Below are 18,583 nucleotides of genomic sequence, written 5' to 3'. Positions count from 1 at the left end.
TCCCCGCCCGCTTCGCACTCTCTGCTCCACTTCTCTGTCGCACGCTCTTTCCGCGCGCCAGCCTCGCGCGTAAATGTTCGTAGTAAAAATCGTGTGTAAGCTCTAGCACGCGGTTTACTCCTCGTCGTGGAAATTAGGACACTCGGCAGCCTTCGGAAGTGATGAATAATTCATTGCTTACGGAATATTCTATATATGGAATCTTTCGTAAACGCGAAACCGAATCTCCGTGTTCGTTTTCCGCCTGGTAAACATTTATTGTGACGTACATCGATCGGGTCCCGCAAATCACCATATATGGAAGTCGGTGGTGCTCGGCCGATCCCGGACGATATCACGAAAGCCGAAGCGGTAGCCAATCAGCGACGGGCGGCTTTCCCTGCCCAGTCAACGTTGATTGTTGTGTACTACGAATGAATGAAGTGTCAGCAGAAGCATGTTACCATTCGAACCAAGCACGTTGTGTTGTGAACTAAAGACGAGACACATATTGAAAATGCCAAGAGTTGTGTCAAATCAAAGAGCAAAGTTTGAGAACGACGAAATTTTCAGAAAACTCAGCCGTGAATGTGAGGTAAGTTTCGCACAGCCCTTCAACTTTTTGGGGGCTTGGCACACATGTATAGAGCGAGCAGTTAGTAGTGTTTCGGGAGTGTGAATTTGGGGAATACCGGCACTTGCGACCCCGAAAAGAAAGCTGTCTTGGGACTTACAGAAACCACCATCACCCCTCGGAACCGAACTGTGATCCACTTTCTGGAATAAATGTCATCCACCTTGAGACTTGAACGGATGGGAAAATGCGTCGATTACCTCATCGGTTGGCTTTCGGACACATCCGATCGCCGGTATGGTGTGTCGTGTGTATACTTTCGCTGTGGAGGCGTGAAGGGGTGCGATATATAGGAATGTATTACACACCTTGTTGTGTTGTGTATATCGTGAAACTACTGATGAAAGTTCGGTGTGATTGTGCGATTGAGAATTTTTTTTAATTGATACATGGATTGTTTACTTCCGCGAGGTTTTCTTACACATGTGTGTGCTTTACCGATGTGTGAAGTTTACAGGTGTAACACATATAAATACGATATATGTGGGCCCCAAAAAATCAACTTGTGATTTTTCACTGACCATGGACTAATGTGATATTTATCATGTGAAAGTACTCTATTTCAAACGGATTTTCGTCTCGGCATCAACATTTTGGTCTTTCTAGTTTCCGATAAAGTCTCAAGTTTCACGTATTTACTAATCTGTTAAATGTTTATTGACTGTTAATTCATTCAGTCATCGTTTAGAAATATTACTTCTTTTTTTTCGTCAAAGGTGATTAAGAAATATGTGTTACTACAAGCTTATAGCTGCATCTTCGCTGATTCATTCATACCGTGAAGCTAGTCAGTCACCACCCCTTTAGTTTAATATCAGTATTCAGATACATCGTTTTCTTTTATGCTAACATTAAAAGATCCTCCTTTGTATGAGGAAAGCACTTCCAAGCAGAACACTTCAAAGCGATAATAAACAAGATTTAATTCAATTCTTGATACTCAGTGGAGGTGATGCAAAATAGTCCAATGTAGTCGATCCACAATGTGTTCTTTCTCAACTCAAGTTTTCCGTGAAGAAAATAATCAGGTTTCACACAAGTACTTCAAGTACAAAAAAAGATTCACTCTATTATTCACTAATCTATTCAAGGGAAAAGATTTAATCGTCTCGAGTTTTATCACCTGAAAGTTTGATTTTTGTGAAAGATGAGCAGAAGAATGTATCACACTTGCGCCTTTATTTCTACGTTCACTTCCGTATGTCAGTGTTCGGTGCTGACTTGAAATACTGGGATTTTTGAGAACAATGTTCGATGAATAATTTGCAAAAAGGCTGACGATTTGTGTGGGCTGCATCTTTTTTTTCCCACATTCACTTCCCTATGTCAGTATTCGATTAACGGTTTGTAAGACGACTAAAATACAATTCTCATAGCACATTCTGCAAAGACTTTTTTAAATCCCTTATCCTATTTTTGCGATGATATAATATTAATGTGCGATCATATGTCAGGAATTGATACGAAATGTCTTCTGACTCGCGTTCTTGTCACGAAACTAGAGTCAATTTGTCCGACTGGTGGTCCGTTTTGGAATGTACCCATTGTCCCAAGATGACAAATCAGCTCATCTTTTGTGGCATGCTGCCATTTTTTGTTAAAAAGAACAGACGGGGAAACCTTTCTTTCAACATAGTTATAAATTAGTCTTATCCAGTTGGTTTTCTGGACTATTCATTTTAGCTTTTAGTTGTCACTGGTGGAGTAAGATCATAAAAAATAAAAAAAAGATTCCAAGGCAAGATAGGCTTTTATTGCTGGATTTGTATACACTGCTGGATTGCTGGATTTGTATAATATATATATATATGTCTCTTACTAAAAGTCTCTGTATTTCCTTTGATCCGTGTTTAGCGTTGTTTTCCAACAAACATTATAAATGTTTGATCATAATTTGACTTTAAGTATTCTCATCCTCTAAACCGGCTCAAAGTTAATACAGTGACTGAAGTCATGTTTTGAACCTTGCTAGATACTGAGGTTGATTGGAAAAAAAAGTTTCTGTTTGTAACCCACATAACAGACAGTACAGTTGTATCGTTTAAGTTCAGTCTAGTGTTTATTTAGACATTGATAAGTAACAAACCCCCTCCCTTCAAATACCGAGAAGACATAAGTGATCAGGTGACGAGCGTGTCATTGCAAATCATTCAGGAATTAATCAAATTAATGTGACTACTGCAGAATCCTCATTAATTTAGTACAACAATAATCATTATACTGTTGCAGACAATAGTGCATACTGCTGGACAAATAATCGTCGATGTGAACTGTCTTTTGCGCAATATTTTTAACACGGCGTGCATGTGTATTGTGCCTCCCTCAGTTGGCCGTGAAGAAATTCCCCTTAAATGTTTCCTTTTGAGAAAGGAAACCATTCTACGAAGGCAGGTGCATTTCGGATAAGGATGTGTAGATTGCAATGAGAAGACTATCTATCAATACATTATTCCTTAAGACGTGAAACTGTCAATTTTCCCTTGACCCTAATTTTGGCGTGTTGTGTGTTTCACGTGCTATTTGGGACTGTGCGGTGCGTCAGTGTTTGTGACACAGTGGCGTGTTGTGACGTTGCAGGTACGCTACACAGGCTACAGAGACAGATCGCTCGACGAAAGACAGTTAAGATTCCAGACAGAATGCAGGGAAGGACACTCCGATCTTGTAAGTAAAATGATAACATCATTTTATTTGTTCATTTGATTGTGACCAGTTGTTTTTTTGCGTATATTTTTTCTTTGGCACTGCAGTCTACTTTGTGTCCGAATCGAGTGTGTAAACTGGTTTAGCTCTTTATGTGTGTGTCGTTTTGGATGAATCTGTGTATGGAGCTCCGCAGTCTCCCATATCATGCTGTAATCATTGTACATGTAGGCTACTACTGAAAGTATGAGGTTCAAATGAGAATGCAGATGTGATTATGTTGTTGTTTTGATTTGCCTCTTGCTTTTGTGTGGTTTATAGTAATAATAGTAGTCATGTTTGTTTCCTTCTATCTCTGTGCTCTTTTTACTTTTGAACTCTCTCTGACTGAAGTGTACACAAGTCAATTTTGGTTAAAAACTTCCCCATGAGCAAATTTAAGACAGTGCACAGGCTCAACACACAAAAACTACATCGACAAGGCCTATAATTCGTTACGCATACAGTTTGCACATTAATTTACGCGGATTGAAATTAACTGATTCCTTGTTAGAAATTTGTACCTTTATAAAACCACACACATTCATGTTTGCAAATATTTTAGGGCAAGGATGGTACTTTATTTGTACGAAGTTAACTCTAAGATGTGCAGTGTTTACCAGTTTGAATAAAACAAACTTGTTCTCTCAGTAATGATTGTGCTGCGCCTTGATGGGGTTTCTCTGTGTCATACCAATGGACTCATAAAACCATTGTTTATCTTCTCATATATGTTATATCGTACGAATGACCGTATGAAAGCATTATACTGTCACGTGAATAAACGTGTTCTTGGCCGACAACAAACCAGTTTTAAGTCTTTGCAACGTGGTCTAAGTTAATTGACAGAGCCATTTACATTGTTTACACAAATAAATAATGTTGTTGAAAAACAAAAGAAATCGATACTCAACAACACAAAGACAATGTCGAATGTTCGCCTATTGAGGCTTCTTCCCCATATAATCATATAATATGGTGAAAATATTATGTTGATCGAAATATATAATTTGCGGTATTCCAGATTTGCATTTGTCCGGTGCTCACTTTTGTCATGTTTCTTTAGACTTAGCGAATCAAGAGCAGAGCATTCACACACACACACACGCACGCACCGCACCGCACCGCATGCACGCACGCACGCACGCACACACACACACACACACACACACACACACACACACACACAGTAACAATGTACCGTCGGGATGTAACCTTGAACGGTTGAAAACGACGTTAAACACCAAAGAAAGAAAGAAAGAAAGTAACAATGTATCAACTTAAATTATATCACGAAAATCAAACTAAACAGACATTTTAACATGGTAACCTTGGAGTTGTGTGGGTAAAGAGGGATACAACTCTACAGCTTGACAGTGTGTGTGTGTGTGTGTGTGTGTGTGTGTGTGTGTGTGTGTGTGTGTGTGTGTGTGTGTGTGTGTTTTGTGTATGTGAGTGTATGTGTGGTGTGTGTGTTTGTTTGTTTCTATTTTACTTGTTTGTTTATTCTTTTTTCTAACAATTTGGAAAGCGAATTTATATCACTTTACTTAAGTTATATTGTAAATATGGAATCATGTTTATCATACACGTAGTTTGACAAACAGTTATATATATATGTATATACAGGAAACAATACACTTACAATAACCCAAACTATTGTAAATACCGTATGAAGGTTGCATACATTTCAATCCGTATTGATCGATGGACTTCAACTGCAAGTGTAACAATCGGTTCATACGTTGAATATTAAATCAAAAGTTATTGCATAATGAGTATTAATACACTCCATGATTTTTTTTATCGGTCCTAATATCTCACAGCTTAGTCACACTAAACAAATACCTGCATGCAAAAGTGCACGAGTTTCCGTCTGATAATGAATAAATATTATGTGGGCGTACACCGGCATATCATATTCAACTCAGCGTGAATAAACCTGTTATTGAACGTGTTCCATTCATAGATCAACAAAATCCGACAGCGTGTGATATGGCTTTTTTTCCTGGAACAGAACACTTGACAGTCGAATGACTTGTAACTTTGCTGTGAATTGTATCCCTTTCTTTCTTTGTCAAACAAAGGGGATAGTTCTGTTTCGGTATCAAAACTTTTCCTGTGTTCCTACACTGTGTGGCTGTTAGGTGTCTGTTGTATTGCAACTGTGTGAACAAGAGCGGGTAAAAGCTGATAGAAATTGTGAATCATATAGATATATATATATGTCACACGCTTTCCTTCTTTGCCACTACTAAAGCAAACGTGTGCAAGATTGTATGTTACACGCTTTGGAGCATGTGCAAGAACGGATTCAAACTCGAAATCGTCCCCCCAAAAACCCCAAAATGCACACACGACTTTTATTTCTCCTGCTGTTATCGTTTCTTCTCTTTACAAATTCTTCAACGCTCAGAATACTGAAAACGGCATCCCAGACGACAGTACTGTTTCCATACGCGAATTTAGCTGCCCTTGGAAAGTGGCTCGCTCAGGAGGCCTGTTAGTCTGACACTATAAGGACAGAGTTCTGAACATAGATGACAAAGATCCCAGAAAGAACAAACATTTCGCGGATGCAGACACAGAAAGACGTCATGAAGATTGCGATGCTTCAAAAGATACAGACTGTGACGATGACTGTGACGTCATTCACATATACCGAGACGTCATTTATAGTTGTTCGGTCACTTTCGTCAAAAAGTAGATCTCTCCACAATGGCTGCTCCTGTGTTTAGGTTTATCAAGCGTGAGTACGCAAAACGTGTTTGTTCTCTCCTCTGTTGAAGCTGTGAGACATAATCGCCATTACGATCTAGTCATGTGACAGAGAGTTTTCTTGCACACTCGACTGCTGCTGTTTGACTCTCTGTCACACGACTAGCTCGTAATAGCGGGTAATATACATGCACTGTTTTCGTTGAACAAAATACATACCTAAAACGGTAGCCAAACTGTTCCCGCTAGTCAAGCACTGTGCGGTTTTGTAAAGGTTCCTCTGTTCTGTGGTTGTGTGAACAGAAGTCTTTTTTTTTGTTGCTCCCACAATAGTTTTGTTTTGTTAGTTTCTTTTTTGTTTGTTTGTTTGTTTCTTTGTTTGTTTGTTTCTTTCTTTTTTGGACTGGTTTTTTTTTTTTTTTGGGGGGGGGGGCTGCTTTCACGTGCTTCTTTTCTGGAGTTTCTTTCTGAAGTCACCTCTCTTTCCAGAGAAATCACCACCATCTTGTAAATCATCGCGAATCTATCCAAAATTGTACGCTCTCTACCAGCACCACTCGTGATTTGAATATCATGCCAGAAAAGTGCTTTTGATTTCTTGCTCATCGTACTTTTTCTGTGCAACACTGCAACCCCCCTTTTCATACCCCCAACTTTAACCCCCCCCCCCCCCCCCCCCGCACCCCCCAAAAAAGGTCACGCATGTGCGCACAGACGCACACACCTCCGCCACTCACACACACACACACACACACACACACAAACACACACACATAGAAACACACACACACACACACACACTACCACACACACACACACACATTTCTTTTACTTTGCTAATTCAGATGATCTGTTCCTAATGTCTGTAAATGTACCTCCCTTTTAAGACTCCCTCCCTTGTAAGGCAATATCGTTTCAGATTTTCAGGTGATGTTAATAAGGGTTTCACTATACTGTGAGGCGTTGAGCAAGACGTCAGCTCTATTTTGTGTACATGTGTCGACCTGTACCTGTGGCCCAGTGCGGGTTATCTGTCACTTTAGTTCCGGGGTTACAGGGGGAGGAGACACGACGAGGCTAAGAAAAAATCTGACTTCATGTGACGGTTAAAACTATGTCCTTGCATTCTTCAAGTTTCATTTACACCCCCCCCCCCCCCCAAAAAAAAAAAAAAAAAAAAAAAAAAAACCAATCTCTTACCCCCCCCCCCCCCCCTTACTTTAGTCAGCATACACCCGCCTTTGTCTACCCTGCAGCTACTCGAGCGATATCTTTATTAAAGTGTTGTTTTCCGCAAAATCATCGTCATGTAAAAGGGCTTTTGCTGTTGCAGTATTGAGCGAGAGATGTGAAATGAAATATATCTTGAAACAGGTACAAACACAAGTTAAATTCGCACGCTCAGACACCGACAAAGACGCACAGAGTGAGGCTAACAAAGTTCGCACATATCAATTGACTGTCGATGATTGTTACATGTATCAAGAACTCAAGGCAGCGACGTAACACAACATGAAAGCATAGCTCTGAAATATCCATTTTTGTAAACCAACTACAAGCAAGGCTTTGGAATTGTTTTTGATGATGTCATGACTGTATGGGTGGTATACGCCTAGATCCATGTGTAAAACACATGCATTGAATTCTCCATACAGATAATGAAGTGGACAGGAATGGTAATCGTATTATATCGTCTTGAAATGTGTTGTATTGTTAAAGTGGCCAATATTAGTCTTGTAACTGTGGCTGTGACTTCAACATGTCTGCGCATTTTGCTTTTTTTTTTGAGAGTAGCAGACACGATTTAAAAAAAAAAGAAAGGAAAGTGTATGCTCACAGTTACAGTATTAATAACTAAGTACACAATGGCATCTAGGGGGGGGGGGGGGAGACAGACAGGTACATGGAGACAGAGAAAACGACCGACAGAATGACAAAGACAGACAGACAGACAGACAAAGAGAGAGAAAGTAGTTAACGGAGCACTATCAATTTGTGAACTCCAGAACTGTTTTGCTGCAACGATGATAAATAAAGTATGACATTGGCCGCATGACTGAATAGGCATTAGCATACCCTGTTACATCGCGTGTTGCCTTTCGCAGAGGATAAGATACAGCAAGTTTTTGTCTGTTTGGTCAGAAACACATTTGAAACAATTCCTTGTTGTTGTTATTTTCTCAAAAATCAGTGTAATCACGGGGTTTTTTATGCTTGCATTGAACGCATATCATTTGTGGATTAAAATGAATGCACACTACTTCCCATGGAAACAGTTCAAATGGCTTTTAAGGTGGAGGTTAAGTCAACTAATACGTACGGAAGTCATTGTTTTCAATTGCACCGTGCGTCTTCGTTTCTTGACCAGTACTCTTGATTTTGGTACCGGGTTGTGTTCCTAAGACTCTGCACTTTCCTTTGATATAATAAGGCTCACTGTGTATAACCGGATGAAACACGCAATAGTCGCTAATGAATACATTTTTTTAAAATTCCGATTAAGGTACATACTGTTACTAATTGGAACCTGGCAGTCAGCGAGGAGGGTATAACAGCAACAGTTATGTACCCGTGTTCGCATGTTTGGTTTTGATCATCTGCTAGAAGTGGTATAGATATCAGCAAAATATTAGTTATGGCCGCCATTTGCATTTCATATTTTCCAAAATATCTACTTTCTCAAACAGATAATGCAATCTAGTGGCTGCTCCGCATGGCGTCTGGCATTATGGGGTTAGTGCTATGACTGGTTGGTCCGGTGTCAGAATAATGTGACTGGGTGAGACATAAAGCCTGTGCTGCGACTTCTGTCTTGTGTGTGGCGCACGTTATATGTCAAAGCAGCACCGCCCTGATATGGCCCTTCGTGGTCGGCTGGGCGTTAAGCAAACAAACAAACAAACAAATCTAGCAGATAATCAAAACCAAACATGCGAACACGGGTACATCAGGATGTTGACTTTCTGTTTCGATGATACTCTCCTCACTGCCAGGTTCCAATTAGTAACAGTATGTACCTAAATCGGGAGAGAAAAAACTAATTACTTCATTCCTTAGCGACTATCATGTGTTTGATCCGGTTATACACCATGAGCCTAATATCAAAGGAAATTGCAGTGACTTCAGAACACAACGGTACTAACATCAAGAGAATTGATCAATGAACAAAGACGCACGAAGTAATTGAAAACTGTGACTTTCGTACGTAGTAGTTGACTTAAACCTATACCTTAAAGTTACTGTCCTTGACACTTCAAGGTGCACGGAGCTCCCAGGGCTTTCAGTCATGGTTCAGGCGTCTATCCATTTGAAATTATACCAAGTGTAATTGACCTTCTTGCAAGGCGGAGTCGAACATTGCAATTGTTTACGAACTCATTTTCGTCCGGGCAGGACAGCGTGGCCCTCGATCAGGCTCAGGAGAGGGAGAACTCTTTCCTACCTTGGGTACTTTGTGTCAAGACATTGTCGGTTTGATTACGAAAGAAAAATTTAAACGATGGTATGTGGGTCCATTTTGGCACAACCGCACACAGCCAGTTCAGGCCCAGAACGTGATCACGGGAAATGTTCATTACATTTTGGCGGGAGATGCGAACTAACACTGAAACCGCCTAAAGTTTCGGTAGGCTGACAACACTGAAGGTATACATGTGTAGTCATCTGTGAGATAGTTGTGCCGGTACAGCTTTTGACTGTTTATATCGTAATCTGCGACCCAAAAAAAACAAATCGTTGCTTCGGCAACTATGATGTGACCCTCTTCGGCAGCATTAAGAAACTGATTCATACAAAAATCTAGGCTCCGCACAGGAAGCACTGAGTCAGGGTGTTGGGTTTTGGTGTGTGTTCAAGTGGAGGTCCCCCCGGATGGTCTTACTCTTCTTATGCCGTGTAAAAGCCAGGGCAGATATGAGATTATGCCGTGTAAAAGCCAGGGCAGATATGAGATTATGCCGTGTAAAAGCCAGGGCAGATATGAGATTATGCCGTGTAAAAGCCAGGGCAGATATGAGATTATGCCGTGTAAAAGCCAGGGCAGATATGAGATTATGCCGTGTAAAAGCCAGGGCAGATATGAGATTATGCCGTGTAAAAGCCAGGGCAGATATGAGATTATGCCGTGTAAAAGCCAGGGCAGATATGAGATTATGCCGTGTAAAAGCCAGGGCAGATATGAGATTATGCCGGGTAAAAGCCAGGGCAGATATGAGATTATGCCGGGTAAAAGCCAGGGCAGATATGAGATTATGCCGGGTAAAAGCCAGGGCAGATATGAGATTATGCCGCCGAACTGTTTACATATGAAGGACTATGCCTTAACATTGAAGGATACTGTGCTGCTCAACTGGCTCTCGTCGAGATTCTCTCAGTGGATGTGTAGGCTTGTGGTGGTATGAGATACATGACTGTTCAGTCTCACTGCACACCAAACGCTGCAGTTATGCTCAATACATCAGCCGGTGAAAGTTGTATCATTATGGAGCGCGGAGTGTCTCCGAAATGACATGCATGGGCGGAACGCATAACGAATGTAAAGCACGATTGTAGGCGGTGTTTGAAAATGTTGGTGATGGTGTTTGTTTGTGCGTCAGCCGGTGTGGGTTCACGGTTCGTAGGCGCTTGTTTGTGCGTGTGTGCGTTCGTACGCATGTGTGTGCGTGCGAGTGTTTGTGTGTATTTGTGTGTGTCACTGTGTGTATGTGTGTGTGGGGGGGTGGGGTGCGCGCGTGTGTGTGTGCCGCGCGTGCTTATGTGCTTGTATGAATTTGGCAATAGCATCAGAAATTAGCACACTGAAATGCCTCATTAGTTTTAATAGTTTTAGAGCCGAGGCCCGTACCTTTCAACATTCATACACGGTTCGAGTCCCAGAAAGCGGGCGAAGCATTGAACCACGGGGCCAGCTAGCGGGACCCTCTGGGCAGTGTTTTAGCGGTTATTAGCGGCACACACCTCACCCACCAACAATGCGACCCCCGACATGAATGAAATATCAGCCCCACATCGCTCACATTCTTCGGCGGAATATCATGACCGTTACACCTCCCCTTTTCAGTCGCCTAGGGCTTCCCAGGAAAAGCTTAGTCGTGGAGGAAGGGGGGGGGGTGTGGATGAAGAGAGTGGCTGTGTGGTGAGAGAGAGAGAGAGAGAGAGAGAGAGAGAGAGAGAGAGAGAGAGATATTTAAAATCGGTGCAAATGGGAACCTTGACGTTCTTCAAATAAGTGATGAGTGTCATGTGCGCGTGTGAGTACGTCAGTGTGTGTATATGTGTTCGCATATATGGAAACCTATCCCTTGCATTTATCATAAAAATGCATATCAGATCCTGTATTCATATACTGCCACACACTGTGCCTTTCAAGAAGAAAAAACAAGTCGCGTAAGGCGAAAATACAATATTTAGTCAAGTAGCTGTCGAACTCACAGAATGAAACTGAACGCAACGCAACGCAGCAAGACCGTATACTCGTAGCATCGTCACTCCACCGCCCGTGGCAAAGGCAGTGCACGTGGAATGGACAAGAAGAGCGGGGTATTCGTTGCGCTGAGAAGGATAGCACGCTTTTCTGTACCTCTCTTCGTTTTAACTTTCTGAGCGTGTTTTTAATCCAAACATATCATATCTATATATTTTTGGAATCAGGAACCGACAAGGAATAAGATGAAAGTGTTTTTAAATTGATTTCGGGGAAAAAAATTTGATAATAATTTTTATATATTTAATTTTCAGAGCTTGTTTTTAATCCGAATATAACATATTTATATGTTTTTGGAATCGGCAAGTGATGGAGAATAAGATAAACGTAAATTTGGATCGTTTTATAAATTTTTATTTTTTTTTACAATTTTCAGATTTTTAATGACCAAAGTCATTAATTAATTTTTAAGCCACCAAGCTGAAATGCAATACCGAACCCCGGGCTTCGTCGAAGAGTACTTGACGAAAATTTCAACCAATTTGGTTGAAAAATGAGGGCGTGACAGTGCCGCCTCAACTTTCACGAAAAGCCGGATATGACGTCATCAAAGACATTTATCAAAAAAATGAAAAAAACGTTCGGGGATTTCATACCCAGGAACTCTCATGTCAAATTTCATAAAGATCGGTCCAGTAGTTTAGTCTGAATCGCTCTACACACACACACAGACAGACGCACATACACCATACCCTCGTTTCGATTCCCCCTCGATGTTAAAATATTTAGTCAAAACTTGACTAAATATAAAAAGTCACGCATGTGCACACAGACGCACAAGCACGCGCGCATGCACACACACACGTCCTTCCCCCGTCACTCACACACACACACACACACACACACACACACACACATACACACACATAAAGACACATCATGACACCTCCTTATATCCTGACTTCAGTTTCAGTCGTATTTTACATTCATCATGCATTTTGCGCACTCATCAACAGTTGCAAGTCACCAACACTCCTCTTCTTATAAAGATATTGTTTTTTCTTGCTGAAGAATTTTGTACGGCTGCAATGTTTGATGTATGGAGAGATCCTAGTCACTCCGTTTGCTGCGACGAAATTATGTGTGTAGGGGATAAATCAGTTTCTCACAAGCGTTATTATTACTTTTTTATGACGGAGGAAACAAGTCACAGCTTGAGAGAACATAAATCATTTTAATTAACGCAGTTCAAAACTTGGAGATGATGTAAACATGACAGGCCTCCTACACTGAAAGTCGAAGCCCTGCAGCTAACGCCACAAGAGAGTGTTAGTTTCTCTTCATAATTCAGAACATTTTATTTCGTTTTTGAATGCGTGTTTCAGGTTTGGGTTGATGGAATTCTAATCTTTTCAAGCTTTGATTGGATGGAATCATATTCTTTTCAGCTCAGGAAATTGACTTATGGAAGGTTTAGAAACGTCCTTAAAAGTTAAAAGAATGATGACCACGATGCCGCATAAAACTTTTAGAAGATTTTAAAAGAAACACACACACAAAAACGTAAAGAAGCATGGAAAGGAACGTTGCATTCTGCTAACCTGACCTGGGTACACAAAAACTACAAAAGCAACCAGAAGAATCATATGTGTTAGAGCATGTGACACTGAACAAAATAAATAAAAAATAAATAAATAAAAAAAGAACAACGAAAGTCTTCGTGATTGTGAGAAAAAATAGAGCCTGACTTGAATTTTTTTTCTTCACACACACACACACACACACACACACACACACACATACACACACACACACACACACACACACACACACACACACACACACACACACACCACACACACATCGCCTCTCCTTTATCCACATGACTCTGAGACATCCCATGATACAACGATAACAAAACATCGATCTTTCAACTTTTGAAAGAAAAAAAATCCACCCTTAATTCACGTGAGGTTGTTACCTTACAAAACATGCTGGGGTTAAACCGCAAGTCAGCTGACCCCCCAAAAAGTGCGGGGGCTAAACCTCAAGTCAGCTGACGAACAAATATACTGACAATACAACCCACACTTTGACAGCAAGTTCGAATAGACTACCCCGGCACTCACACCCCCCCCCCCCCCTTCCTTTTAAAGTACGGCCGGGGTTAAACCACAAGTCGGAAAACAAAGTAAGCCTATATACAACCCCTGACTTTAGCACACTTTGTGTTTGAAAAGTAACCACACACACACACACACAAATAAATAGATAAATAAACACAAATAAAAAGCATGCAGGGGTTATAAACCAAAAGGCAGGTGACGGACCAAAATACCCACAACGTTCCCAAACTTCAACAGTGAGTTAAAACAAAATTTAGAAAGAAGAAAAAAAATCAAACGGAAACCACATGACCTATTTGGGAGTCGTAATTCACTGAGCGGGCCAAGGTGTAACAAAAACTCGGCTCAGCTGTGAGTGAGAGAACGGTGTGTGAGTGTGTAGGCCTTGCCACGTAATCTGCCGACCTCCTTTCTCGGTCGAGGTGGGTTTTTCCCCCCGAATACTTGCACCTTTCAGGGTCGCGCAAGCCGGCCGCCAAGAAGAGGGTTCTCCTTTACACTGTGTCTAAACTTGTGCTCCCCGAAAGCTCAGTGTGTATAGTTGCTATTCTATCTACGGCCTCGCCTCCCACCCCCACAGCGGCTGTTCTGGCAAAATGCCGACTCAGGTGTTTTCCGAGTTTAGCATGGATCGAGCGTAGGCCTCGGGTGCAGTTATGGCACCCTGTTGGCTCATTCATTGCATTGCATTGCATGCCGAATTCAAAAGTGCAGTTGATTATTTGCTGAGAGTTACACAGACAGTCATGCGATATGCTTTAGTCAATTCAAAGTGATGGACGGTTTATTTCAATAGTGGTGGGTGGGTGTGATTGGGAAGGGGGGGGGGGGGGGGTGGGGGGGGGGGGAGGGTACATGGGTAAAAAAAACAAGTCGCGTAAGGCGAAAATACAATATTTAGTCAAGTAGCTGTCGAACTCACAGAATGAAACTGAACGCAATGCCATTTCAAGTTTCAGCAAGACCGTATACTCGTAGCATCGTCAGTCCACCGCTCATGGCAAAGGCAGTGAAATTGACAAGAAGAGCGGGGTAGTAGTTGCGCTAAGAAGGATAGCACGCTTTTCTGTACCTCTCTTTGTTTTAACTTTCTGAGCGTGTTTTTAATCCAAACATATCATATCTATATGTTTTTGGAATCAGGAACCGACAAGAAATAAGATGAAAGTGTTTTTAAATTGATTTGGACAATTTAATTTTGATAATAATTTTTATATATATTTAATTTTCAGAGCTTGTTTTTAATCCGAATATAACATATTTATATGTTTTTGGAATCAGCAAATGATGGAGAATAAGATAAACGTAAATTTGGATCGTTTTATAAATTGTTATTTTTTTTTACAATTTTCAGATTTTTAATGACCAAAGTCATTAATTAATTTTTAAGCCACCAAGCTGAAATGCAATACCGAAGTCCGGGCTTCGTCGAAGATTACTTGACCAAAATTTGAACCAATTTGGTTGAAAAATGAGGGCGTGACAGTGCCGCCTCAACTTTCACGAAAAGCCGGATATGACGTCATCAAAGACATTTATCAAAAAAATGAAAAAAACGTTCGGGGATTTCATACCCAGGAACTCTCATGTCAAATTTCATAAAGATCGGTCCAGTAGTTTAGTCTGAATCGCTCTACACACACACACACACACACACAGACACACAGACAAACAGACACACGCACATACACCACGACCCTCGTTTCGATTCCCCCTCGATGTTAAAATATTTAGTCAAAACTTGACTAAATATAAAAAGGAAATAGGAAAAACAAAAAAAAAGATCTCAACAATTCACATTCCTGCATGTTGGTGCATGGCCCGGTGTTGACACCGTGATCATTTATAGAAAACATGTCCCATCACGTTGTGACACTGCCTTAAACCATTTGTATTATCGTATATAGTCGTCCTTTCCTGTTCATTGAAAAGTTTTACTGGTGCAGTATTTTCACACAAATGCTTTCTTGCTCACTTACACCGTCTCACAAGACACTGAAACATGTTCAAGTGTTCAATTATACTTGAAGTGTTCAATTATTCCTTGACCCACGTGACTCAATGCAAGGTCGGCGGTACTAACTTAACTCATCTATTGATCATTTGCATTTCATTTCTACATCTTCCCACTCGGAACATTACCTTCGCAAGTCGTTCTGTTCTATCAGTGATGAGTGTACAGTCTTCAATTTTTGCCGAGAGACTTACTTTTTTGGACAAATCTATCTGATTTCGCAAACAACCGAGAATTGATTACGCTATATCCGTACAAGCACTCATTTATTTTGCCGTGAAACGACGGAAAAAAAGTGCCTTTGTTTGGCCGCCGGCCGAAACTGACGAGTGATTCGCTCTTGAACTTGAAATCTCAGAAATCCCTCCGCGGCCGGCTGATTCAACGCACAACCCTCCGGGTTTGTTTTACCGCTTGTAATTTGCGGCCTTATGGCCGTAATGTTGAAATCCATCGTCGGAACCGGCTAAGAAAAATATTTCGTTTCGTCTTAGTTTCGGTTTTTTAAGAAGGTGTCGTGATGTTCGCTTTTAGCATTTTATACGTGATGTCGTAAAAGGTCAAGTTTGGTTCCTGATCATTGAAGCTGCGTGGATGGCTGATATTGGATGGATATTGTGCAAGATCGGACTACGTTTTACACGCGCAGAACGGTGTCACGTGCACATGGGAACACGCATGCGTGAAGTGTTATAGAATTGTTTCTGTCTTTCTTCTTCTTAGTCATGTAGGCCTAATTACTAGTTTACGATATCAGTTTTGACATCATGATCTGCTTTACTGCTTCGACCTTCTTTTTCCAGATCTGAGATCTCTTGTTTTCCCGCATATTTTGGCATTATTAAAGCGTGTGATTTGATGCCAAAATATAAGGAACATGCAGGATTTAGGCCAGGCGGTGCTCCTCGATCTTTCGGCGTACACTGAAAGTTGAAATGGCCGATCAGTCCAACCATAGATAATTATATATCTATGGTCCAACAAAGAATCGGTCGTGTGACCCACTTAAATATAATTTCTTGCATGCCGTTAAGGCCTTCTTTAATTGATCCCGAAGTTGACTTCGCGGAGATTTCAGTCGCAACATCTTTTTACCAAAATCTCAGCGGCAAAGCTTCGCGGAACGAGCTTCGTAAATTAGACTTTGCGCAGTCGACTTCGCCATATTAATATCAGGCTTTATCAAATGAGTGAAATGCCGCACCGACCCTTTATTGTTTTTATGACTCATGTCATTGATTTCATTATGTATCGGTTATACCTTTTCTGTTGTTGCTAGTTTTCGCCTGAAATAACTTCCGATGTACAGGGTGACCCAAAAAAAAGAGTACCCAAACGAAACGTCATAAATTGAACAAAAATAAAGCAATCTTCATAAAATGTATTTACACACACAAGTAGCCTCTGCATGATTTGCACAGAAAATTTTAGCGTTCTAGCTTGTCTTTCAGGAAAGTTATGCTCATTCTACAGAACATGCTCCAAATGGCCTCCCCCGGATTTAAATCCCCCAGATTTCTATCTTTGGGGGTTCCTGAAAGACAACGTCTACAGGAACAACCCACAGACAATCACAGAACTCAAGAGAGCCATCACAACAACCATTCGCGGAATCTCGCAACAGGAGTGTGTGCGGGTGATTGATAACTTAGCGCGGCGAGTTCAAGTTTGCCTGCAGCGGCGCGGAGGCCATTTGGAGCATGTTCTGGAGAATGAGCATAACTTTCCTGAAAGACAAACTAGAACGCTAAAATTTTCTGTGCAAATCATGCAGAGGCTACTTGTGTGTGTAAATAAATTTTATGAAGATTGCTTTATTTTTGTTCAATTTATGACGGTTTGTTTGGGTACTCTTTTTGGGGGGTCACCCTGTATAATGAATTGGTCAATCTTGGGATAATTCGGGCGTAAAAGGACTTTACTTTCTTTACGAGTCTGTCAAATGACCCATCTTACACTTAGGTTGATCCTAACTTAAAATGACTGATTATGTTTAATACTGATTCGGTCAAAGGTTAATCTTGGGCGGATTCTGACGTAAAACGACTCTTTGTTTTTATAACGAATCTGTCAAAGTACCTATCTTAGGTGGATTCGTGCCTGAAATGACTCTGATTTTATAACGAATCACTTTAATTGACATGTCTTGTGTCGATATCTGACACAGTAACGAGTATAAAAAGGGAGATAGATTCTAAGTTAAACATTACATGCTAGTTAAACATTACATGCTCAGTAACGTCCTTTTTAAAAAAAAATTGTATGCCTTGTAGCCCATAGCATATCACGTCAGAAACAACGTCGGCCAAAATGGCTGTCCTAAAAGTGTCCACTGTCTCATACAGTTTGTCCAAAATCACAAACGCTTCGGCCGTCGAGACACGATAGCAACAGAGCAATATCCTAGTGCTTTAGCCGTCTCGGTGGCTGTGCTGGTAGTATTCTTTCCAAGACTGGATATCCTGATGCTGTACCTGATTTGTCCGCCCTGTCTCCTCATTAGGCGAGGAGAGGGTTGAAAATAGCCGTTGATTGGACAAGATGTTGACGGTAGAAATGCCAAGGGATCGATGGTGGACCAAGCCAGTAGAGTGCTGCGTACTCAGTCTTTTGCTGTTCAGACAAGCTTTCCCGCTGCAATTTTAAGACAACAACAAAATACGCTTTGAGAGAGAGAGAGAGAGAGAGAGAGAGAGAGAGAGAGAGAGAGAGAGAGAGAGAGAGAGAGAGAGAGAGACAGAGACAGAGACAGAGACAGAGACAGAGACAGAGACAGAGAGAGTTCTTTATTTTTCGAGTGTTACAAGAATAAGAATAGATATGCCTTTTCACATAGAGGGGGAATCGAGACGAGGGTCGTGGTGTGTGTGTGTGTGTGAGTGTGTGTAGAGCGATTCAGAGTAAACTACTGGACCGATCTTCATGAAACTTTACATGAGAGCTTCTGGGAATGATATCCCCAGACGTGTTTTTCATGTTTTCGATAAATGTCACTGATGACGTCATAT

General features: G+C 41.1%; 1 protein-coding gene across 3 annotated transcripts in view; it reads left to right on the top strand.

Annotated features, from left to right (window-relative positions):
- The first annotated feature begins 372 nt into the window (after window positions 1-372).
- The window catches only part of LOC138967596 (core-binding factor subunit beta-like), a 59,916-nt gene continuing 41,705 nt past the window's right edge, over window positions 373-18,583 (top strand). The window contains exons 1-2 of one of the 3 annotated variants that reach the window (XM_070340198.1): window positions 373-574; window positions 3,191-3,277. In XM_070340198.1, coding sequence (XP_070196299.1) covers window positions 437-574; window positions 3,191-3,277 — 225 coding nt within the window. In that variant the 5' untranslated portion in view covers window positions 373-436. Of the gene's footprint in view, window positions 575-714; window positions 894-3,190; window positions 3,278-18,583 lie in introns of those variants that run through there. The other 2 variants (XM_070340214.1, XM_070340206.1) reach the window with 2 other exon arrangements.

This window comes from Littorina saxatilis, linkage group LG1, assembly GCF_037325665.1.
Source record: "Littorina saxatilis isolate snail1 linkage group LG1, US_GU_Lsax_2.0, whole genome shotgun sequence".
In the NCBI taxonomy this organism is placed as follows: domain Eukaryota; kingdom Metazoa; phylum Mollusca; class Gastropoda; order Littorinimorpha; family Littorinidae; genus Littorina; species Littorina saxatilis.
The sequence above is the reverse complement of the archived record's forward strand: the minus strand, read 5'-3'. Positions and strand labels throughout refer to the sequence as shown.